General features: G+C 38.3%; 1 protein-coding gene across 8 annotated transcripts in view; it reads left to right on the top strand.

The window, feature by feature from the left end:
- AGAP1 (ArfGAP with GTPase domain, ankyrin repeat and PH domain 1) overlaps positions 1-26,481 on the top strand; it is a 694,311-nt gene that overhangs the window by 290,638 nt on the left and 377,192 nt on the right. For 7 of the 8 annotated variants that reach the window (XM_073306802.2, XM_073306800.2, XM_073306803.2 and 4 more), the window contains 3 exons: positions 6,079-6,164; positions 12,195-12,336; positions 18,614-18,748. In XM_073306802.2, coding sequence (XP_073162903.1) covers positions 6,079-6,164; positions 12,195-12,336; positions 18,614-18,748 — 363 coding nt within the window. The remainder of the gene's footprint in view (positions 1-6,078; positions 6,165-12,194; positions 12,337-18,613; positions 18,749-26,481) is intronic. The other variant, XM_073306804.2, reaches the window with a different exon arrangement.

Below are 26,481 nucleotides of genomic sequence, written 5' to 3'. Positions count from 1 at the left end.
CGGCTGCTACTCTGTAACATATGCATGTTAAACTAAGTATTTCAACAAGGGACACAGAGTTCCTCCAGGTGCTTCTCAAACCAAACCTTGCTTGAAATAAGACAAAAATAGAAATTAGGTTAACAAGCCTGCCCTGATATCTTCAGCCCAATATTCTAATCCATGCCAGGCCTATGCCGTGACTGACAAATCTGTGGCTGATGCATGGATTTATTTTCATTTTACATTTATTGAAACCAGGCCCTTTGTCAGATAGCTGGGCCACATTTAACTGACGCTCTAGCCTTGTATAACTATCCTAGAATTTTAGTTCAGTATGGGGGAAGGGAGCGTGAGAGAGAGTTTATTAATTTTTCCCTAGTCATGAGCACTTTCATGCATATGTGGTTTATGGTAGGCACACACATCTCTCAGTGCATGCGTGCATGCATGAAGTTTTCACATATACAATAGTTGAGTCTGAGTCCATGCAGACATAACTTGCACAGACACTGACATGTTTGGACGCAAAAGTTGGTGTGCAGGTTTGAAAACATGGGCTTGTGTGAGTACTTCCTAAATCTGCTCTGAAGAGACTGAAGAAATACTAGTTCTTGCCTTGTGCAACATTTTCAGTCATAACACTGAAGTTGAAAGATAACACGTGTTTAAACTGATCTGGAACTCAGACTTCAGTATGCTGAAGTATCCCTCCAAACAATCCTGACTTTCTCCTCACAAGATTTTCTTCTTGTAAAGCTGATGTGACTTCTTTTGAAGTCACTACATCGGTAGTATTTTTTTCTAATTACACTGGTCTGCCTGATAGCAAAGATTATTTGTCCATGAATCGATCAGTATGTTTAACAGGGCTTTCCCCGACCATCTTTCTAATAAACATTGCAAAACAGGTTGAAAGAGGGTAGCTTCATGTGTTTACAAAGCAGTAATTGCTTGGATTTAGAGTTTAGGGATGAATTCCTTCTCTTTCTGAAATAGGGGAGCTCAAACTCTATTATTCACTTAGCTGTTTAGAATATCTCTTAGGGCTGGCCAAGCTTCAGAATTTTTTTTCCTGGCTGCATCCTTCAGGATTTTAAATTGTGTAGGTGGGGTATCTTGGGAGGAATCCTATCTGTCATTTATAACTTAAAGCCAACCAAAAATGAGTATTTGAATGAGACCAATATCAATATATTTTCTGTTTTTGTTCTGTTATTAAATATTTCTCAGTGTCAATAATAAGTCCTCAAACTACTTATATCCTGATATTAGAATCCTGCACCAATAACTGTTATGGAATGAACATTCATTTGAGGTGTGTCAGTTTTTGTAGGCTAATGTTTTCCTTTTTTACCCTTTTAGGGTTAGAGTTTCTCACTTTTCAGTCACATTTATTTTGTAATTGGCTTCATTTTTGAGGGATCTCTTGTTTCCCAATCAGAAACTGACTGGAAAGTTCCAGTACACTAGATGTCTATGCTAGAGCATTCGTGAGCACTAGCCCTGTTGGGATCCAGGAAGTGGGCGGGTGGAAGCAGGCCAACTGCTAAAGGACCTTCCCACAGCCTAAGGGGAGGATCCACAGGTCCAGGATTCCAAATAATTACGGGGGATCGCGAGCACTGGTAGAAGGTATATAGTGTGTTCTCCTAAGCCCTGCAGACCAGAAAACCTTAAAATGCTCTGGGAGTTTTTCCTGTCTCTCACTGAGAACTAGGATCCCCCAGAGTGAAAATCAGGCAAGATAACTTCAGAAAGGTAGGGTTACAAGGAAAGTAAATCCTTCTTACATCTTTCCACATGTAAATCCAAGTTGTCATAGTATCTTGAGTTACTACAGAGGCCTTAAAATGGCATGAAAATTGGAAATAAATTAGGAGAAATCTAAGAATTACTTCAATAACTTTTCGTATGTGATCTTTTGATTTGAAGATTTGTTATCGCTGTACTTTCCAGGAATATAGGAAATGGTTGCACTAGCATGTAAGTAAGAGGAATAAAAGATTAAAATAACTTCCAAGGAACCAATGTACTCAACTTTAAAGGCAGGGTACCAGACTCATTGTATTGGAGTTCATTCTAGCATGATTTGCTTAATTAAATTGATGCAAATTTTATATAAGTAAGGTAGGAATGCAGTAATAGAAACAGAATTGTAATAACTGCCCTTTTGGTTTCTGAGACAAGGTGGATGAGGTAATATCTCTTATTGAATCCACTTCTGTCGGTGAAAGAGAAGCTTTTGAGCTACATGGAGCTCTTCAGGTCCTGGAGGTAATTGAATGGCAATGTAATATAGTGTTGTGTAAAGTGAAGATTCTTCAGGTCCCAAAGAATTCTCTATGTAGCTTGAAAGCTTGTCTCTTTCACCAACAGAAGTGGGCCCAATAAAATATATAGCCTCACCCAACTTGTCTCTCACGTATCCTGGGACCGACACAGCTGCAAGAACACTGCAAACAACTTTTGGTTTATGGCATATGTTGTTTTGGAAGAAAAAAAACGCAACCTGTTAAATAAATGAGAACTTGTGGATAACATTATACATACCGAGGGGTTGCCAAACTGGCTCGTGAGCTGCAAGTGTCTCTTTTACAGTTAGTGCGGCTTGTGGAGCCCCACTCCATTCTCCATCTACCAGACTCGGGGTGTGTGGGGGGGGACCTCAGGGATTCTTCCCTGTGATGGGGCCGGGGCTTCTGCCAGAGACTGCTTGTGCTAGCTGGGGGGGGGGGGGGGAGGAGAGGAGGAGGCAGGCACAATTTAAAGGTTTGTCGCCCTGCCCCCTACACACACAGCTTGACTCTCACCCGCAAGCACACCCTCCCTTTTATCCTCAGTGGCCCCTCTCTGCAGCTCCCAGGTGTTACCTCTGCCTGGAGAGGCAGCAGCAAACAGCTGGGAGCTGCAGGGAGGGGCTGCTGCTTTAGCTCTGCAGGGAGAGGCAGCTGCAAAAGAAGTGGCTTTACCTGCAGCTCTCAGGTGTTTGCTGTTGCCTCTTCCTATGGCCACAGCTCCCAGCTTGTTGGCTCCAGCAGCTGCTGCACAGGGAGGAGGCCTGGCGGCACCATGTGACTGGATGGGGCCAGCAAACCTTGGCAAAAATCTGGAGTGGGGAGCATGTGACCCCACGTGCTACCACCACACGTCGCCTCTCGCTTTCACCTAGCGGGGAGGGGTGTCTCGAGGCTTCGGCCCTGCAGGAGATGCCTGCCAGGGCGTGGAGCCTGGCAGGTGCACCCTGGCTCTCAAACTTCTGAAGGTTGTTGTATGTGGCTCGGAGGGTCAGTAATTTTGGTTACCCCTGTACATCACCTTGTCAGATGTTGATTTCTTCCTTCTGCTTCCCACAAAATGAAACTTTGCTGTATCAGACACCTTTAAGGATATTAGGTTCTCCCAGTTCAATGCTAGTAAACTGTAGCTGCCACTTGAGATGATAGGGAGAAGTGGCAGTCCAGATAAGTGAAGCTTCAGAGGGGTAGCCGTGTTAGTCTGGATCTGTAAAAGCGGCAAAGAGTCCTGTGGCACCTAAAAGACTAACAGACGTATTGGAGCATGAATACCCACTTTCCCACGAAAGCTCATGCTCCAATATGTCTGTTAGTCTATAAGGTGCCACAGGACTCTCTGCTGCTTTTACAGATAAATGAAATCTCTCTCTATGGTGGTTGCAGCCACGTTCTCCTTACTACCTACTTACTGTACACACTTACTGGGTTGTAATTCTCTACGTAAGCCTATGTTCCTCTTGTCTGTATTTAACCTATGGAGAGTATGTGAAAATGCATTGAGGTCTACGTGGCCCAAGACTTTTTCCCCCCACAAGAGTGAATACATTATGGATCATGAGTTAGATGGATGCTCTTTCTTAAAATGGGTATTCATTAACTGTTTTACAGTTAGCCTGTTCAGAGTTCAAATATTTACTGTTAAAAGGTGGGAAGGCTGAAAACTGAGGGCTGCTGCAACAGTTGTTCAGAATCTTCACTTTACATCAAACTACATGACCTTGGCATTCAGTTGTTTAGAGCTTAAAAATTTACATGTCCCCAGAGGAGTATATATTGAGCATTTACAATATTGAATTCTATTAATTCTTTACTAAGCTGATAAGGTTTTTTTTGGTAAACTTTATTATATTTTTTTCAAAGGAAAATAATGAAATTAATGGAAATTCAGACTTGGTGATCTAAGATGGTCAGCTTTCTTTGATCCATTTAATTTTATTTTTAGAATTCTATTAATGATGGGCTTGAAAGGATTTTTGTCTGGGACTTGATTTTGATTTTGATTTAATCAAAAGCTGTTCTGAGCTACAGTAGATCCCAGTTTTGTACAGTGTGATGATCAGACAAATCGGTATTTCCCACAATTTTACTGGTGCTCCTGAACTATATGTAATGAAGTATAAAGAAAAAGCTATGTTCTAGCCACTTTTACTCAGAGTTGTAGCTATCTTAAATACTGAATCAAGCTGTTCAGTAATCTCAGCAAATCAAGCAATTATTCATATAGAGTTGTAGCAATCAAGAAAGGGAAAAAGGTGAGTCTGAAGTAGCCAGTGTTTAATTTTGTATCATTTCCCTGAATTCCATTCAGAGTTCTGTTAAAGTTTCAAAGGATTACTGCTGGCTTCTGCATGCTAGCCTTTCTGTTTGTTGTTTGAAGAATGATACACAAAAGACTTGAGGTGAATGCTCTTCTGTAAGAACACTTATTTCAGTAGGTCACTTTCATATGAAATATTTTTTTAAAGTATTTTTCAGTTTTACTTCTATGACAAGTTTATGAAGAAAAAGTAGAGTTGCAAAATTAGGTTAAAAACAAGATGAGGAAGAGTTCTAATTGGAAGTAGCCTAACTTCTAATACAAGAGGAAAAACTAGACACATCTTATACCAATAACATTATACTATTAGCATATCTTTGCCTGTTGAACTCAGATGTGGGTTAATTGGAAGGCATTATGCATAGAGGCTGAAGTCTTGTGTGGCTTAGTCAGTAAGATAAGAATGCTTTCACTTCTAGGAGCAGAGTATAAATCCATCCTAAGGCCTTAAATGGACCAGATTTGCTAATCTTGGTTGAGGCTCAGTCAGGCTCAGAAACCTAAATGTAATCTGGTATTATCTGGAGTCTGTCATGAGAAACAGCATGGTGCCTGAAACACCTCTCAACCAAGGGAAGGATAATCCCTATCCCACCTGCAGGTCAGACTTGATGTCATTGACCAGGGCAATGGTGAGGAAACTTACAGTGCAGCTGCATGCCTCATTTAATCTGTGACAGTTGAAGAGGTCAGTTTCTGAAGTGCCAGTTCCCTGGTCTTCACAAACATTAAATACTCCATTTCCTTTCAAAATATGTATTTGAAGCCCAGAAATAGTTCTTGCTTCAGAGAAGGTTTTGTAGCTTCTACCATTTTATCTCTAACCCAAAATAAGTCTCTAATTCATTCTGTTAGTAAATGGTACAGCACTTCTTTCATAGTTCAGTACATCTCACGGAAGTGCCATCGTTGTAGTTCTTCTGTCTAACGTGTAGTGTTTCAGCACCCTTTCCCTAATTGTGACTTGTGAGTAGAGAATACCATTTTCATAATGTTAAATGTTGACTTTTAAGAACTGGGCTTCTCTTGAGGAAAAATAAAGGGTGTATGTAGCTTAATTATTTTAGTTCTCATGTGAGGTAATGTGAAAATTCAGTATTGTATGTAACTTCAGATTAATACCATTTTGTTGACACTTGCATTTCCCAAAATTACTATTTTAAACCACATCTGGATTGTGGACAAAATGACTTTACTTCATATACTAGCTATCAAAATTTTTAACAATCTCTTATTTTCTTAAGCAGCATGTGTAATAGAGCCCTTGAAATATGCTTCTCAATCAGACTTATAACTCCTTAAAATATGTAATTGAGTTAGCTTTCCTAAATAAGTCTTGCATCCATGAAACTTTATAGATTTGAGCTACATTTGTCATTAATACATAATGCTTAAGCGAGAGTCTTAGAAATATTATTTTCCACAAGTGAAGCCTTTGTTGTGTTTTACTTTTTCTTTTGTGTAATGAGTTACTTTGTGTGACAGGTGGGAGATTCAAGAAGGAGATAGTAGTTGATGGACAAAGCTATCTGCTGCTGATTAGAGATGAAGGGGGCCCTCCAGAGGCACAGGTGAGTATTGCATTTAGAGTTTTATTAGGCTAGACTATAGATCATGAAAATGAATAACTTTAATAAAATTATATCTCACTTGGTATAAGAAAAAGTGCAAAGAATTAAGTCAGTAGGTTGAGAAAACTTGATGTTTTCATAGGAAGTTTTTAAATGTCTTTAAGAATATAAATGTGATGGATTAAAACTTACTCACGTAACTCAAAACAGAATGCACTGATTGCCCTCCTATGAAGGCAGCAGAATATATTACTCCTGATGTGAACAAGCTATATCGCAATCTGCTCAGGTCACCTAACCTGAAAGCAAAGCTGGCTCATTGCCCCACCTTTTCCAACAGCCTGATGAAAATGGAGATGTCATTTAAATCTACCTTTTTGGGGGAGAATTTCCATATGCTTGAATGTGTAAAGTCATCTTTGTATTTTAAAATTACATATAATTAATCAATAGCGATGGTCTCTGGGGCAATACTTAACATCCTCAGTTGAAAATTGGTTCTTTGGTACTTACAAAATGGTTTAAGTTGTAAATTTCACTCTGATAAACTGGAGGAACATAGAACATGTGGACTTATCATGCACAATTCAGGGCTACAAAGCTGATTCACTGACCAGGTAACGACACTACATTACATTTTTATTAAACGTTCATATAAAAGGAATTGATTGAAGTATGTGATTAAGTCCTTTCATAATATTATCATAGCAGATGTACTCACACTGAAATGTGTTAGAAGTGTCTGCTTTTAAATCTTTGTCCTTCTTCCTCATTCTGCCTCATCTCTACTGCTTCTTCCTTGTAGTGTTGTGAGGCAGTCTATAGCTCTCCAGGCCTCAATAGGGCGCCATTGTAATCTTATGCATTTCCTATTTGGTTACTGAATGTTTATTTAACTTCTTTTGTCCTGTAGAAGGCTGTTCTACTGCACACAGGATTTTGATAACTCTGAAGAGGACACAGATGGTCATTTTTCTCTGGTTCCCATACTCTGGGATGATACAAGTTGAAACCATTAAAATTTTTTGTCAGCATATGCTCATATGGGCATTAGTACATATGGTGAAACTCTGGCTACAGTCTGTTTGTCTGGGGCTGTGTGTCTGGATCACCCTCTGCCTCCCCTTACCTGGTTATTAGCAGGGTTGCTAAATACAATCTACTGGCCTCACTGCCCTCAGCTGTTCGTGATGGAGCAGCTTCAAAGAATAAGCAGCAGGAGCTGCTGAGCTGCTCTGCTGCCAAAGAGCTGAATGTAGTGTTGCAAGCAACATCAGCATCTTCTGTTTCAATGCCCCACTATTGCCCATTAGCCATGGGAGGATTAAAGCATTGTGGAAGAAGTTTAGACAAAGGAGAAGAGAAGAGGTTAGGCAGAGGAATGAAGGAGACTTAGAGGAGAAGCCCTTAAGGGAAATTACAAACAAAAGGCAGGCTTACTTAATTCAACTGGGATCTTGTGAGGTAAACCTACCTGTGTTGAGGTAAGAGAGAGAGCCAGACTACTTAACACTCAGTGTGAATAACATGGCTGAGAAACGTGTTTACAACAGCCTATATGTGTATATAAAAGTTTATTATAATACACATGCTATATATATATATGTTGTGTTTGTGTGTGTGTGTGTGTGTGTATTATAATCTACCAAAAAGCTGTTTTCTTGTAGTATGTTCACTTAATACAACTACACACACAGTGGTTATAGATGCAGAATTTAGGACATGGCACCCAAAGCAGTGTTTTCATTGTATCTAGTGCTGCTACAAAACTATTATTTGACAGATAAATACCAAATATTAAATTGAAATTATCAGAATTTGTGTCCAACAAAGCATTTCATAAAAGTCATAATACGTATCAGAATGTATATTTTCTTCCTGTTTGCCAATCAGTGTTTTATAGGAACAAAATATATGTCTACAGAAGTAATCTCTCTTCTTAAGTTGTTTTAATTGTAATTTGGTCATGTAATATTGTTACAGAGAAGATCTAATTTTTTGTGATTTTCTCATATATCTAATTCACAAAATAAACCCAAATACTATTTCTGGACAAATTAATATTGATAATTTCTGTGATGGAAGTGGAACATCTGAAGGAAAATATTGTTTGTAACCTTCTCTTTTCCTTTGATTCACAGTGATGGCCTGATAAAGTTTTGGGTTTTAAAGGGTTTTTCTATTTTGTTTTTGTTAGGAATATTTTTTTAAATGGAGGAATAAAAGGGATGTGACTTCACAATAGGCAGAAACCTGTGCGGCAGCCTTCCCAGTCCTCAATTCAGTGGGTCTTAACCTCCGGCCCACAGGTGAGCTGCAGCCCGTGTGACATCCTCAGGGCCATACGGGTAGTATTGGATGTGGCCCACATAACACCTTGTGGGGTGCATATGGAGCCCAGAATGGTAAATAGGTTGGAAGCCACTGCCGCAGTTGAAGTGAATCTTAGAAGTGCCTAGACATTCTCTTCTTTCTTAAGTGCCAACTACTGCTCATGCTTCAGCTTATTGTGATGTCACCATTCCAGTCCTCTCGCAGAAATGGGAACTTGGAGTTTGGGAATTGGTGTTCCAGATCCGATTAGTTGTCTAATACAAGAAGCTTCAGATGAAGGTGAAAAACCCTGAAGCTGGCAATTATAGATTAAATTGCCTACAGAGAACTTTCTTTTCTAACCCCTCGATTTGGAGTTTGACTTATGCCCTGAAAAATGAAGGTTTATATTGTAGACTAAACAAAAGTATGAAAATCCATGATAAAGGTGTAGTAAAGGACAATTACTGTTTTTTGCTTTGCATTTTTTCTGTGCCAAGTTAATACATAAACAATTTTAAAAATAGCTCATTTTTGAGGATAAAATCCGAGTGAAATATGTAGTATTGGTCAGTTGATGGTAGTCTGCTTTTCATCCTCATCCTTTTTAAAGCATACCAATAATGAATAAATCGCCATTTCCATAGCTCGCCAGCCATGATTTTAGTTGTTCCTGACCTACCACAAAACTGTTCGTCTCCTATGATAAAACACAACAGTTAGGAGGGATTTGGATGGCTCATGATAGTTGCTGTGGGATACAGTTTCTAGGTTACTAGTGTGATTTTTGGCCTCATTTGAACAAGTGTTCACCTTAATTAAAAAAATAAAAATGGATGCCTTTGGTGCCATTCAAGACACTGAATGCATATGAAATTGTACTGTCCTCTCTGCCCAGAGAACTGTTCTCTGCCACAGTGGGATTTGAAGCACATTAGTGAGGAAATGAAAGGGAAGCTTGAATTTGCCATTGCCCGTGCTGTTTTTCAAAGAGTTCAGTTTCTGGGGCTGTTAACATGGCACCTTCATAACATTAAATTACTTAAGATGGTGTGTAAATTATTTCTCTCTCTTTAGTCACAAACACACCCCCCCCCCCCAGAAAAAAAAGTTACCCAAGAGAGCTATTTTATAAATAGACTCCTTTGGTGCATCTCATAACCATTAATAGATGGAATACCTTTCCATCATTGTACACTGGTTTCAATAAATTTTAATACATTCTACAGAAACCATTCATCTCATAAATTATTCTTTAAGAATATCAGCGCTGCAAGCAAGAATTCTAGGCAGAATACAATTGATTCCATGGTATGAGATTAATTATACATTAAAATCCACCAGCTAGACTTCCTCCACAGTTTTTGTACCTCTCTCATGCTTTTCATTAGGCTTCCAGTTCTGACAACAGTTCAGCTCGCACACATTGACAGCGTTGAACATTTGCTGCCATATATTGTGTATTAGCACAATACAGCATTGGCAATACATTGTAGGGGGTTGGCTTATTAAGTATCTGTCTTGAGAACTGCAAAGATTAGTTTTTGCTGTTCTTACACCTTGAAGGATGTGGAAAAATTGGAAAGAGTCCAGCGGAGGGCAACAAAAATGATTAGGGGACTGTAACACATGACTTATGAGGAGAGGCTGAGGGAACTGGGATTGTTTAGTCTGCGGAAGAGAAGAATGAGGGGGGATTTGATAGCTGCTTTCAACTGCCTGAAAGGGGGTTCCAAAGAGGATGGCTCTAGACTGTTCTCATTGGTAGCTGATGACAGAACAAGGAGTAATGGTCTCAAGTTGCAGTGTGGGAGGTTTAATATTAGGAAAAACTTTTTTTCAGTAGGAGGGTGATGAAACACTGGAATGCATTACCTAGGGAGGTGGTGGAATCTCCTTCCTTAGATATTTTTAAAGTCAGGCTTGACAAAGCCATGGCTGGGATGATTTAGTTGGGGATTGGTCCTGCTTTGAGCAGGGGGTTGGACTAGATGACCTCCTGAGATCCCTTCCAACTCTGATATTCTGTGATTCTATGATCCTAAGTGAAAAGACATCCAGGTGTGTTGAAGTGTTCAAATGGTTCATGATCATTTAATGTGTATAAATTCTTTTAATAGAAATAAGACACACACCCCAAAAATAGCCTGTGGATTCTTATTTTCTTTCTGAGCGTTGAGCCTTGAGGGTTCATGTTTTCAACCACCCCCCCCCCCCGCACACACACACACAACCATAAAAGCTAGGAAATTTTCAGTGTAAACAGGGATAATCACATGATCCTAGGAACTGATGCTTTTAAAAAATGTGAAGCATTGCAAACTTAAAATTGTGAGACTTAGAAATACTGAAGTAACAATGGGCATAAACTCAGGAGAACAATAATGCATAACACATATATCTAAACATAAAATACGCTAATTATGGAGAGCATAGAGGCAGTGTTGTCCAGTGGATAGAGCATTGGAGTGGAGATTAGGAAACTCATGTACTATTCCCGCTCAGACACTTGATGACCTTAGGTGAGTCACCTCGCCTCTGTGCCTCCATTTCCCCATCTGTAAAATGGTGATTGTGATGTTGACCCGCTTTGTAAAGAGCTTTGAGATCTACTGATGAAAAGTGCTAGATAAGAAGTAGGTGATGTTATTTATTTGCCTAATCTTCTCTTTGCAGCAGCATCTACCTTTTGCTATGTATTTGTACAGTGGGGCCCTGGCTAGATTGGTTCTGTATGTATGACAGTAATATGACTAATAAATATGAAGAGATAATGTGTCTTATTTTAGGTTGCAGCTGGTTAGCTTTGTATTATTGGTGGAAACTTTAGTCTTGGAATGGACACAATTATAACACATGCTATTTATTAGCTTAAGAAATTCTCTGGCACTCTATAACCAAGATGAATTGCTGCCATGTTAGTTTCTTTTAATATTTCTAACTAGTACTTGTGATCTGAAATTTTCCCTACAGATATGGTTGTTTTAAGCCTTACCTGGGCACAGAAGTGCCTCTCCTTCAGTAGATTTATGACACCAGGGAAAACCAGTTCCCTTTCCCACTACAAAACCTAAGGCATAATCATTTTACTTAAACTTCTATAATTATGGCATTTGCAAATTCAGATATCTTAAAATTTGAGTTTTAGAATATAAAAGAAATGCAAGCAATATTTGAGATTTTGCTCAGATCTGAAATTTAGTGGGTAAAGTTGTAAACCCTTGAATGTAGTGTTGTGGTTTGAATGTCAATGCTGATGCTAGTTAAGAAATCAAAATACATATATTAAGGGATGAACGGAAAGTAACGTAATAGGTTTTTGAACTAACCTTTCATTTCTAGATACCTGTTTTAAAATATTCCTGCCGTTCACAAGTGCAAAGGCAAGCTCATTTCATTCCCAATTTTTCTATGCAACAAAAACCGGTTACTACTTAAAATATACCTAGAATTAATAGCATACATTTTGTCTCCCAGATTCTGCCTGATTCAAGCCAATATTATAATACGTGTATTAAACCCTTACCTTCATATGCCCCAAACTCCCTGTAAAATTAAAAAGCAAGTTGAGTTAATAGTGTTAATGGTTATATTTCCCGAATGCAGCATTCTTTCTCCCCTCCCTTCAGCACAGGATAATCCCGCTAATTTTATTGACTGCTGCTCACTGCTTTCCCACTGAATCTCTCTCCCCTCCTCCTTTTTTTTCCTCTGTAGTTTGCCATGTGGGTCGATGCTGTTATATTTGTCTTCAGCTTGGAAGATGAAATAAGCTTCCAGACAGTTTACCACTACTACAGTCGTATGGCTAACTATCGTAACACTAGTGAAATCCCAATGGTACTAGTGGGAACCCAAGGTAAGTGCAGTCTTGGTTATAACATCTCTAAGAAGATACCGGTATTCTAGTTGCTGTCTTCATATTCTGTTATCTTTGGCTATTACCTGTCTGAAAGTGTCTTTAAAGTGACAGTTTTGTATTGGAACTTTTTTTTAAAGACAAACATACTTAACTTGATCTATTTCCTTTCATACCAACCTTTTTGGGGCATAACTGAAAATGCAGTACATTCCAGATGTTAGCAGAAAATGGCTGTCCTGAACCTCGGGGGTAGTTTAAAGTGTTCGTAACTCTGACCAATAATGTCTGCTTGTTGTTCCATCAACGAGACTGTTTTCATGCTCTGAGTTGAGTACATGCATAAGTGTTTGCAGGATCATGACCTAAATTAAGATGGGACTCAAATTGCTTAAAGATCCAGAACAGACCAGTCGTTTATTGCCCTTAAATCACAAACAAAACAGGAGACAATAACACTTGTCAATCATTCTGCTATAAATATTTATAAAAAATGAAGGTTGCCATTTGCAGGCCAGACCTCAATCCTCATTATTTTAGATTTGCTGCACAGTCACTTGCATTTTGTGTCACTTAAAAAGAAACCCCACAATAATACTTCACCCCATTTAGGAAAAAGCTATCCTGCAGCAACAGTGTTAGAACAGCAATAGCCTTAGGCTATTACAGGACAGGCGAGCTCTGAAGGTGGGTGCAATTTCAGATCCTCTCATGAAAAGTAGCTACTTATTCCCCCTCTCCCTCCTCCTCAGTGTTTTCAGCTGTGGTTTCAGACTCCCCTTCCCCTCTAGCCTGCAGCAATGTGAAAAGTTGGGGATGGTTTAATGCTGATCTAGGGCTTCATTGCTTCCTCACTTTGTCTTTTTGCCAGTTAAGACAGTGTCTGGGGGCAGGGAGTGGCTTGACAGCCCAATGCCTGATTGCAAACTCTGAAACCAAAGCTGCTCATTGTGAAGCCTGGGAAGTAGGGGGAACACAGAGGGGAAAGAATAGTAATGAGGCGGAAGCAGGTGACAGATAAAAGGGAGAAGTAGATGATACAAAAAAATCCTAGGGTGAACAGAAGAAGCTGCAGTCAAAAAGGGAAGTGAATTGCTTAAAGGGACACTGTCAACTTAAAAATTTCACAATGTGTTAACACCTAAGATAGCTACTGTAAGAGAAAGGTTGGAGGGGAAAGATATTTGTTCAGGATTTCTTTGCTTTCTGTGCCATTTTCAGTGTTTTCCCTTACAGTGATGTGGTCAGTGTTGGAAGTTTTGTATAGGTCTTTTTCCCAGAGCGCCACAGAAGAGAAGGGGAGAATTTTAATGATAGCAGGGCTGGGAGATAAAGAGGCAGGAACCAAGGGTAATACAAGGCATCATTCTTAGCTACACATCAAGGTGACACTGTCCTTTTTAATGTTATGGTGGCGATTATATCTGACTGGTTTCTGCTACTGATCCACTAATCATAGCTATTAGACTGGTTGTGAAATGATCTCTGAATGATCTCCCTAAAATGCTAGTGTCTGCCCCCCGCTGCTCCTGCAACCAAAGGTGAATCCTCTCCCCATTGTGAATATGGAGGTGAAAAATAGAGGGAAATATTTTCTCCCCCATCTCCAGGTGAAATTGAGGTCCAGATTTTGACAACAAAATATCATTTGAAACCAAAAAAAAAAGATATTTAAGTGATGCTGCTAATTTTAGATGCATTTATTGTCCACATGCCTTCAGCACCCTCTGCTGGTTTTACAAAGAAAAATCCTTAGACTTGCTTCCAAGCAGACATGTTTGTTTTTACCTTTTAGCTGTCATGTAATAGATAGCTGTATAAAAACCAATATGCTTCAGTTGGTACCTTACATCACAGATAAGATTTAAAATTTTTGAAACTTTAACCTAAGTAATATACTTCAGACAAAAAGAAAAGGAGGACTTGTGGCACCTTAGAGACTAACAAATTTATTTGAGCATAAGCTACAGCTCTCGAAAGCTTATGCTCAAATAAATTTGTTAGCCTCTAAGGTGCCACAAGTCCTCCTTTTCTTTTTGTGGATACAGACTAACACGGCTACTACTCTGATACTTCAGACAGGAATGCCAAGTGTAGTATTGATTCACAGTAATGGCAATTTATATTCAAGTCCATATGAGATTTTATCTTATGGGAACCTCATTGGTTTCTACTAAATAAATTGTAGCTGAATCTTAGGTACATTTTTGATCACGTTTGTGATGCTGTAGTTCTTTGCATTGTTACTATAAGCTGCCATGGGAAATAGGAAAATTTTATCATTGTGTGTGTCGGTCTGATTTGTAATGGGTTTTAGTGCTATACATCTTTGAAGTATTTTACAATATCAATTAGTCCTTATAATACCCTGACTGGTGGGTACGCTAATGCTAAAAACCGTATTAAAGTAAACTGTAGTTTCAAACAATACATACATTATGATTGGGTCTCGTTGCTCTGTCAATTGTTCCATGAATAAACTCTTTAAAAAACCCTTTACTTTATTCCTTTCAATTTTCTGCACTCACTAAATCCTCTCTTCAGATCTTCTCATTTCCTGTGTGGAATAACTACATCTCCCCACTGTGAAATGAATGAGGATCATCATGAAGGTGATAGCTTAGTATGCAGAATTCACAAATGTATGTATAAAAATATAGGTTTTATTTATATGTATTCCTAAATAGCAGCTGATTATATCCAGAATGTGCTGGATTCTTTTTTCATATGAATATAAAGGTAATATAGACATTCATTTAGCAAAACACTTAAATATGTACTTACCTTTTAAGAATGTGATTAGTCAATTAAATTAATGGGACTTAAGCATGTGCGCTTTCCTGAATTGGGGCCATATAGTTTGTGAGGAAGAGGTGATATTTAAAATCTGTGTAGTTTCACACAATGTCAGTTTGTAAGTGGTACAGGTGAGAACTGCAATGTAAAACACTCTGTTGTAGTGGAGGTTTTTTCAGGACTAAACTAACCACTTTCCTAGTCAGTTGGCATTTCTCAGAGTTCTGAGAGCTGAACAATGTGAGTACAATCATATCGCTTCAGAATATTGGGAAATCTTGACACATAGGTGATGGTTTATTATGAGGATCATACTATAGCAGCACTGTGGTTTCCGATCCTTGAAGCTGAAAGATTAACATCAGTAATAGTTTGTATATTACGATGGCTATGAGCAATCAAGAGTTGATCCTCTTAATGACTTTTTCTAATTATGTTAATTGTTTATATTCAAGGGTGTTGATAAAGTCTATTTCTTTCTTGGTCCTGTGGGAGCATCAATGGGTATCTACAATCAGCTGCTATTTAGGAATACCACTATCCTGTTTTAAGTCAGTGTCATGTGTTGGGTCCTAAGGTGTGAAATTCATTTCTCCATGACATCCGTTTCTGTACTCCAAAGATTTTAATGTGATTACTCTTGAATTCTTAGATGTTTCCTCAGATACCATCAACTACTTCAGTTAACATTTCCTTCTGGAAATGTAATCAGTTAGGCATATACTATGTTACAATAGGACATTGATTGCAACCCACTATCTTGAAGGTTACATAACAGTTGCTATTACAGCCCCCTGTTTTCAGTTGCTCATTACTGACATTTTGATCTTCTGTGGATGAAATTTTCCAGAAATGATCGCTGCCCATACGTGTTAGAGCAAAAATGGTTCAGTTTTTTTGAACACAAAGAGAGGGAAACTAATAATCTTCTTCCTAGCATAAAATAATTCTTGCAACCTGTTCAGATCAGCCCTACAGCTAAAATGCCTGACATTTTAGTATTGAGATTTGTATGGAGAATAGTCCTCACTGAGGAGTACTGCATGCCTTATTGCATCAGAAAATGGGTTTGATTTCTTTGGCCTTTAAAATGGCATTTTGAGCATGTTCAGAAGGTGTGTTTGCTCATTAACGGTGTAATCCAAATCCATTGACTTGAATGGGTTTTGGATTAGGCCCTAAGTGTAAACCTAAGGAAAGATGGGCAGTGCATGTATGCATAGCCACTTTAATTTTGCAGGTTTCAGAGTGGTAGCCATGCTAGTCTATATCAGCAAAAAGAACGAGGAGTACTTGTGGCACCTTAGAGACTAACACATTTATTTGAGCATGAGCTTTCGTGGGCTAAAATGCACTTCATCGGTTGCATGCAGTGGAAAATAGAGAAGGAAGATATATATATACACACACACAGAGAACATGAAAAAATGGGTGTTGCCATATCCACTATAACGAGAGTGATCAGTTAAGGTGAGCTCTTATCAGAAGGAGCAGCTTCACTCTCTCTGGTCACTCGATTACAGACCTAAAAGTCGCAATACTACAACAAAAAACCTTCAAAACCAGACTTCAACGAGAAACTGCTGAATTGGAATTAATGTGCAAACTGGACACCATTAAATTAGGCTTGTATAAAGACTGGGAGTGGATGGGTCATTACACAAAAGAAAACTATTTCTCCTTATTTTTCCTCCCCCTACTGTTACTCACACCTTCTTGTCAACTGTTGGAAATGGGCCATCCTGATTATCACTACAAAAGGTTTTGTATTGTTTTTCTCCTGCCGATAATAGCTCACCTTAACTGATCACTCTCGTTATAGTGTGTATGGCAACACCCATGTTTTCATGTTCTCTGTGTGTGTGTGTGTATATATATATCTTCCTTCTCTATTTTCCACTGCATGCAACCGATGAAGTGCATTTTAGCCCACAAAAGCTTATGTTCAAATACATTTGTTAGTCTCTAAGGTGCCACAGGTACTCCTCATTCTTTTAATTTTGTAGTAAACGGGGCCATTCACCTATGCCCAGACCTGTGCAAAGGCTTCCGAGGACTATTTCAAGTTGCAGTGATTGTAAGAAGGGCTGCTGTATATTGGATGTGTAGTGGTCAAGAAAAGGGAACTGGCCGACTTGTGAAGTGTGCGAGTGAGGTCTCCTAACTGCCACTTATACCTAGGCAGGCTGGCTAGGGATATATACTCAGGTAAGCTAAATGTAAACTAAACTTAATGCATAGTTTGTGGGATGTATAGGGGTGAACCAAGGTTATTGCAGAATCTATACAGAGGGAAGAACTCCTGTGACCCTTGTAATGTCTGCAAGGACTGTGGTGAGAGAGTTGAATTATGGAATTTACATTATACATTTTGGAACCCGGAAGAGTTCTGTTGCCTTTGGCCCTTAGCCAAGCCTTAATTTTTATTTTTTCCATCTTTTTATTTCTTAAAAATAAACAGACAACACTATCCAACAATACTACATGAAGAGGCCATTAATATTGGTGGTTAAACACTCAAGTGAAGAAGTGTGCTTATGCATTATGGTAGTAGGTGTATCATCACTTCCCTGTCCCTATATCCTACTACTCCGTATATCAGACTGTCCATGAAAGTCATTTTTACATCATACTTAGCATATTATTAGTCAATGTGCTGGCGTTAATAAGGGATCTAAAAGTAATTTGCTTCCTCAAAGGACTACAGCAATATTGATTGTATTTTGTTAATATATCTTACTCTAAATATATTCCACCTGGTAGCCTTATATGCATTTTTATGGTAACTTAGGGGGGAAAGTTTCAATTTATTTTCTAGTTAGAATTGTATCAGTGACTGGAAGATCAGTAGTTAGAACTATGAACTTTGGAAACAAAATTTTCACTAATTACAGAGTTAAATGGTATTTTAAAGTATAGCCAGTTCTCTGGTGAAGTAATACTTGACTTTATTAAGACAGCTTGTTAGGTCACAATTAAAAGTACAATATAGTAGAAATTACTGAAAAAAGTAATGCTGATAATAGGACTCTTATTTACTTGTGTTTCCTGAGAAGAGTCCAAGATGCACCTCTGAACAATAATTTTATTGTGGAATATTACTAGAGGAAACGTCCCTTTAAATGTATAGTATATGGGTGCAGAGGAAAAATTATGAAATTTACATGTCTTAAAAGGTAGAGAATTTATATAAAAGCAGCTTGTTTCGGATGTGTATTTATATGCAAAAAGGGAAAGTTACTGTTATGTAATCTTAAATTGACAGTACCTGGCTTTTTTGTTTATCTGTGCAACCTTTAGTCTCTTTATGAAGTTTTTTGTGTGGGTTTGTTTTTAGGATTACATTTAAGCACCTTTTAGGCTCTGTAGGCATAGGGTGTTTTCTAAATATAAACTGCTGCTGTTGAATACAGGATTTGTTATCAGGATAAAACTGCTAATGCTGTTGCTTTTTTCCCCCCTCTGCATGCTGTTATTATAGATGCTATAAACTCTAATAATCCACGTGTTATTGATGATGCCAGAGCAAGAAAGCTGTCGAATGATTTGAAGAGATGCACTTACTATGAAACCTGTGCTACTTACGGGCTGAATGTGGAAAGGGTCTTCCAAGATGGTAAAGATGGATTTTTTTTTCCTACTCAGTATCTCATAGCATACTGTAACCAAAGTGTTCTCCAGATTAACAACCAGTGCCTGCTATATAGTTCAGAGGATTTAATCCTGGTTGGGATCTTTTATTTTGGTAGCACCGAGAGTCCCAGTTGGGAATTGCTCAGCACTGTGCACACACATACAGCCTTCTGTACTCCAGTTGCTGGGTTCAGTCCCTTCCTGGTTGGAAAGAAACAATACGTTAGAAGCATAACATCATGAATACATTTGTTGTTTATGCAGATCATATTTATATCTACTTAAGAAATGTCTTCATGCAGGTATACTATATAACAGACTGAAGTTGTGTGACTGTGGGAAATCTTTTATGTTATTACTCCGACTTAATAGACATATATAATAAAGATATAACTAAACACAGTTTTAAAAATTAGGGGAGAGTAGAATATGAAATCTGATGAGATAAATAAAATGCATAAGATCGGTATTAAAATTCTCTCATGGCATCCACATAACAGTTATCAGTTGGCAATTTCACCTAGCCATCAGAATAGAATTGAGTCTTAGCGGTATGTCTATACTACCTGTCCAATTGGCGGGCAGCAATCGATCCAGCGGGGGTCGATTTATAGCATCTAGTCTGGACGCAATAGAACAACGTTACCTAGGGAGGTGGTAGAATCTCCTTCCTTAGAGGTTTTTAAGGTCAGGCTTGACAAAGCCCTGGCTGGGATGATTTAATTGGGGATTGGTCCTGCTTTGAGCAGGGGGTTGGACTAGATGACCTCCTGAGGTCCCTTCCAACCCTGAGATTCTATGATTCTACGAACCCCCAAGCACTCTCCCGTTGACTCCTCTACTCCAGCGCTGTGAGAGGCGCAGGTAGAGTCAACGGGGCAGCGGCAGCAGTCGACTGACGGTAGTGAAGACACCACGGTGAATAGGTCTAAGTACATTGACTGAAGTTGCGTAACTTAGATCGATTCCCTGCCCCCCCCCCCCCCCCCAGTGTAGACCAGGCCTTAGGGAGGGATTTAAAAGATAGGGAGTAGTGACTTTATGGACTAGTGTGAGAAGATGTTCCAAATCATAAATACAGCATGGAAGAAAAACACTAAATATGTAACTTGACTGACAATTGTTAATTTGGACGGTTACTCCTGGAAAAAGCTCCATTGTGTACCTGAGGGTAAAACACAATGGCTAAATAAACAAAACAAAAGAAAAAATGGAAAAGAAATATGCAGTTCCTAAATGTCTTCTGTGTATGAAACAAGTCTCTGTGCTCCCTCTAGTGGTAGTTCCACATACTGTGTGTATTTGAGGCATCTCCCATCTTCCACTGTACTAATCAAAACATTACTTTATCCCCAACTGTAAACTGGCCACGACAGAAATTATTCTAATTTTTAAAGAAAAATTTTTAATTAGTTAAATCTATTTCCTGAAGTTCCTTATCTCTGCCATGTTCCAGTCCCTGGGTTTTCTCTTCTAAGAACCATAGTTACCTGAGATCCCATCTCATCAGTAAGTGTCTAAGGCTATGACTACACTACACGCCACTTCTGATGGCATGTAATATATGTGTAGCTACATGCTGCAGTGAAAAGCAGGCTGAGTCCACGCTACGGTGTGTTGCTACGCGTGTCAGAGCCTTTTCCCAGTGCAAGAGTGTTTCCCTGTGGTGAGGCAGGGCTCCAGCAGCGGGGAGCTGCCCGAGTCTTTCTCCATCATCTCCCCAGTGCCAGAGCCTTTCTCTGCGGTGGAGAAAGGCTCCATCAGTGGGGAGGAAGCAGCACACTACACTGCTAAAAATAACAGTGTCGATAGGAAGACACTGCTTGAGCTAGGACATACATACCCACACCTTTCCAGCGTCTTCACTTGCCTAAGCCGCTCCTCACTGGCTACACTGCTATTTATACCTCTGCTAGGGTGGCTACGCGGGTGTGGACACTACATATGCTAGTCTACAGTATACGCCATTTTTCGTGGTAAGTGGTGTACATGCAAAAGAAGTGAGGAAAGATAGACCAAATGGACTTTCTGTGAGTAGAAGTACCGAATGAATTGCTCTTGGTTTAAATTCTAAATAGAGAGGTTATTTTTATTCTTAACAATTAAGCTAATATACTTTGTGTACCCATGTTGATCTTAGGGTATTAAGGAGAAATCCATTCTATTCTCTTCATATTCCCTGTATCAAAGATTAAATTTCTGCAATTTTGCATGCAAAAAATAAAAGTTTAATTTTCTTGTTTGTGATTAGCTGCAGTTTATTTTTCATGACATATACCCTAAAAACTTTTGGGATTCCATCCCGTCTCATTTCTCAGGGAACTCTTGAGAGATGGAACCTGTGGAATTATACAGTGATACAACTCCTCCACTTCTTGTGCATATCTGTACTGGATGAGCTGGTTATTACATACTGTGGCCTTCTCCTATAATGTCAGAACGCATCCGATGAAGTGAGCTGTAGCTCACGAAAGCTTATGCTCAAATAAATTTGTTAGTCTCTAAGGTGCCACAAGTACACAAGTATTTCTTTTTGCGAATACAGACTAACACAGCTGCTACTCTGAAACCTGTTTAAATGTTCAGTATGTTGAGTGGCATAGAATTGCCTATACATTAAAAAGTGAAGTGTTTTTCAGACTAGGACAGCAGCTCCTATTCTCATTGAACTCCGTGAGAATTATGCCATTTTCTTCAATAAAAGAAGAGGTAACCTTGGGCCAAAAGATAAATTTATGGCAGGTAATACAAATCCTGATCAATGGCCAATTGATTCACTGATTTCAGACATCTTCGAGGAAACACTTACCAAGATTAAATATGATTTAATCTGAGATTTACAGCTGTGGGAAACACCAGATTCAATTTAGTCTTTACAAAATGATGCAGTGATTCTGTAGAAACAAAATTACAGTTTCTTGAAAATGAAAAGGTCTTATGGTACCATATGTCAGTGCTTGGCCTTATGTAACGATGATTATGGGAGGGGGGGAAATAGCCGACTAAAAAGGTAGAGTTCTATTCTTATAGGAGCATGCCTGAGTAATTCCCATTAGTGCTCTGAGAAAATCTGTGTGTGTAATGAGGAATTTCTTATGTAATTATTTTGTGTCTTTGTCACCGTCTTACTTTTTGGCTGAAGAACAAAAAATCTTTTGTGAAGCCATATTTAATAGGTAAGGGAAAATCAACCATTTTTGAAAGGTCCTGTATTTAAAATATACTGTGTTCTATTTTAATTTCTGTACTTGATGGCAGGTGGAGTTAAGGACTCTTTAATTTTGTATGTATACTTCTGAGCTAATTTACTGAGGGTGCCCACAATGTGTCACTACTAATGCGCTAAAACAGCTGCAAGGTTGCCCATTGTAAAAGATTTTTGGTGGAGAGAGGGCAGATATGGAACATTTTAGCTTCTTGTAGCTGTTTTGAACATGCTGTGTTAATGTTTTATTAGCTTTTATATAGCACTTTGTATGGTCGAATATCTGTAGAGGCATTCAGTTGTTATCCCTCCTCTCCTGTGCTTCCCACTGGTGATACTGAAATAGATGGAGGTAAGAATAATTATCCTCATTTTATGTATGAAGAGTCTGAGGCCCCAATCCTACAAGTTATTTAAACACCCACCTAACTTTAAGCATTGCATTGACTTGAGTACAGTGGTTCACATGCTTAAAATTAAGCATGTGCTGAACTACTTTACCATATCAGATCTTGAAGTGACTTGTCCAAGGCAGCATGGCAAGTAAGTGACATAACCAGGATTAGAACCAAGGAGGTAGTGGACTCCCAGCCCTCCATCATTCCTCACCCAGGCCACTTTACGTATTATTATTAGTAGTAGGGGAGGGGTGGTGGTGGTAGTTACTGTTTGTTCAGGCACTTTACAAAACAGGAATTCATTATCCCTTGCTTGAATTCTAATTTTAGGGACCTCCTGTGATGAGCATGTATAGGAAAAAAACTAAACAATGAGAGAATGGGATGAGTGAAGACATATTGTAGCAACAAGATTAAGCTCTGATCCAGAATAGATATGCAGACATTTTCATAGCCCAGTTACAATTTTAAAATTCTATTTAATTAAAAGTTTTTGACTTGATGCTTGCAGCCTTTGTAGAATGTCCATTTTTAAGAAAGATTTGATGGCTGTACCTAACATAAGTGTGTACATGGTGGTGATAACCTAATGAGTTAGGTAATTCCTAATAACATTTGGTGGTAGAATAATTTCTCTGTATCTATGGAACAAACAGGCTTTAAAATGGGACCTTTTTTGCAAAATCTTCACCAATTAAGCTGTCTTCGGAAAGTATTGTACACAGTATGATGCAGGCATGCAGCAAGTTAACAGTATGTATGTAAGGAAAGTGGTTAATGGAGCCATTAATAAGACAAGTATATGGGTACCAAAATTAATTGTAAAACACACCAGCTCGATAAATATCTCTTCTTGGATTTTACATTTAGATTTTTATAACTTTGTGTTACACTGATACGGGCTAGATAACTCTCTCTATTAGATATCTTATAAGCCTTCACAACTGTTTTTTGTTTGTATTATGTGTTTATGACCATCACTATGTATTATACAGATGGATATGTGCTGTCCAGTCACCTATTTTCTTATTCTCCTACTTCTTCCTTGTCTTTATTGCTGTCCTGTCATTCTGTTTTAGATTTTCCAGTAATGGAGCATGGTATTAAGCATTGTATAAAGAATAGAATTGTAGACTTGGTAGTAGATACAAATTTTTAGCATTAGGTTTGGAGCTCCCATGTTAGAATTTGAGTCATATTTTCAAAAATGACCTGTAATTTTGCACCCTCAAATACTTGTGGGTATAGGTGATGGAATATAGTCATCTACCTAACAGGTTACTTCCACTATCAGGAAATTAGGCTACATAAATTCTATTATGTAGTCTGCAGTTGATTTTTGCATTAACCACCTTCATACTCTCACACAGCTTAACTGGCTGCTGTTGACCCATAAACATGGATTATCTTTTTGCCACTTTTCAGTCTACTTCACTGTTCCTATCAATAAGCCAATTGAATTTTTTTCCAGGTAAAATTTTGTGAAACGGTATCTCATGCTTTATGAAAATCCAAATATATTGCATCTAGCGTGCTCTATTAAAGTAATGGACATTTTGCTCTTGAATTAAATCACATTTGTATCCGAAGAGCTACTCTTTATAAGTTTGTTGCTTTGTTAATATACCAGTGGTATTTTCTAGTAGTAGGTAGTTAATGATTCTTCTCAATATTATTTTTCTTTGAAATTTGAATTGTCAGGACAGCTCAGTTTTATCTTTTTTTGGAAATCTGTTCTGTTTGCTTTAGTCTTACTGTTTGGTATCCTCATGGTGGTTGATGATTTTTCAAAAGTGATTATTCGTGGTATAATAAATGCAACTAATTCTCTTAATTCCTTAAGATCCATAATTCTGGTCCCTCTGATGTGTATATGTTCAGACTTCCTCTTATGTGATTTTTTTATTAGAAGTTATTTTTGTTTGGTCATCTTCTCTTACTAATCGTTCAAACTTAATTAAATCGAATTTGTGGGTTTTTTTGGGTTTTTTTGAACATGATAAATAAAAGCCTGGTTTTGCCGCTGTTCTGCCTTGTCTTCTACGGGACTCCTGTGAGATAGGGTACTATTCAGGGTGAGTAAGCGTGGCAGAATCAGGCCATAAATTACTGCTCTAAATAAAAGAAAATGGGTTTTATCTTTGTGTGGTATTCTGTGCCAAACTTTTACAGGTCATAGGCTGTTTTTTGTTTGTTTGTTTTTGGTAGTAGGAAAAATTGTGTGAAGGGTTGTTGTTTTTTTTTACAAAAGTACAATAGGTCTTTTAAAAGATCTCCTGATTAAGATGTAATTCTCTTTTGCCACACATCAAAATAGCTTTATCAGTGAAACTGAAAATGATTATTTTAATATTTCTTGGCAGCACAGTATTGTACTGTCTGTGTTCTGCCCCAGGTTGTGTCTCTAATTACTTTAGCCTGCTTGAATTAGCTTGATGTACCATTAATACTTAAGAATTTCTTTTATTTTTGCTGATGATCTATTCATAATTGCATGGTTTTTTTCTTTTCTTTCCTTCAGTTGTTCTGTTATTTGACCCATTTAACCCCACGCTATGTAACTATCTCAATGTACACCAACATAGAAGAATGTCAAAATGTTATCTGCCTGTGTAGTTTACTTGCATCAGGTGCAAACTGATTTAAAGTTGTTTATGTGAGCCTATAATTTGAGTTTAAAGGACAGCCTGATATTGTAGTTTAGCAATGAATTTATTTTTCTGTTGCACTTAACAGTTGTGGAAGCTGGAGACAGTTGCATATTTTTTATAAGCACAACTTAAACATGAACCTCATGCAGGATTACTAACTATTCCTCACTAATACATTGTTGTTAATATAAATTAAAGTTATACAGAACACAGATATCATAGAATCTCAGGGTTGGTAGGGACCTCAGGAGGTCATCTAGTCCAACCCCCTGCTCAAAGCAGGACCAATCCTCAATTTTTGCCCCAGATCCCTAAATGGCCCCCTCAAGGATTGAACTCACAACCCTGAGTTTAGCAGGCCAGTGCTCAAGCCACTGAGGTATCCCTCCTCCCCCCCATGTTTATAGGTTTTTCACATTTCTAAATGTCTGGCGTATTTCTCTTTTAAATCAATTGCTTTAAGAATATGAGCTACTCATTTTGGTAGTGGTAATGAACAATTTTTCAAGGCTCACTCTTGTGTTTAAAGATACGTTAGCAATGAGTCTATAGAGATAAAGCATTGCTGAAATTTCAGTGCTGCTTACTGTCTAATTGTTAAGGTGCCGCTAGACAAATTAGAGCAGGCTCTGAAAATAAGTCATCACTTGAATGGAATCTTTCAGTGTAATTTAATTATCCCAATTACTGTGGGTAGTGTGGCTGCAATCATGTCTAATGAAAGGTGAATTCCTTAGCTTCTGAAATAGTTCAGAACATGTGCCAAAGGAGGAAAAAGGTACAAGGCTAAAAAAAAAAAAAAAGCTTGTTTAGGTATGTATCTAGTACGATAACTGGTGGGGTACTTTTATGGCTGTGTGTAAGATCTAGCCTCTCATCAGTTCTGCTGCTGCTGACACTTGCATTTTTCCTTTTCTGGTTGACCGCATATTAGCTACCGCCACTAACAGTCACTACCAAAGGCTTAATGTAGTGATGAGGTTGTAGACTTGAATGCATTGTGTTCTGAGTTATATGAACCAGGTATAAAAACCTCCAAGTTGGATCAGGAGAATATTGACCGCAGTTTATAATTTGTGCCCTATGCTATGTCCCCCTGACTATGTCAGGTTGAAGGAATCTGGAAGGGGAGTCGTTAGAATCCCAAAACGCCTACTGAAAATTAAATTGATTTTATTTGATGCAATATATATCCAATGTGGTACACATGTCAAAAGTATATTTTATTTCCAAATCCTGCCCACTGTAGTACTGACTCAACTGTGTGAGCAGAAAGGTATTTTAAAGTGTGAACTACAATCTCTGTTAAAGGATAAGGGTGACATATTAGTGCTTGTACGTTTGGATTACAGAGAGAGGCTGTCACTCGCTATCAGTCTTATAGTCAGTTTTTACAGATACATTTTCATTAAGAAATGGTAATCAGCTTAATGGGTAGAGAATAAAGTCTTAGTCCTATTTA

The sequence above is a fragment of the Lepidochelys kempii genome, chromosome 11 (genome assembly GCF_965140285.1).
Source record: "Lepidochelys kempii isolate rLepKem1 chromosome 11, rLepKem1.hap1, whole genome shotgun sequence".
In the NCBI taxonomy this organism is placed as follows: domain Eukaryota; kingdom Metazoa; phylum Chordata; order Testudines; family Cheloniidae; genus Lepidochelys; species Lepidochelys kempii.
This window is presented reverse-complemented; position numbering and strand designations above follow the sequence as displayed.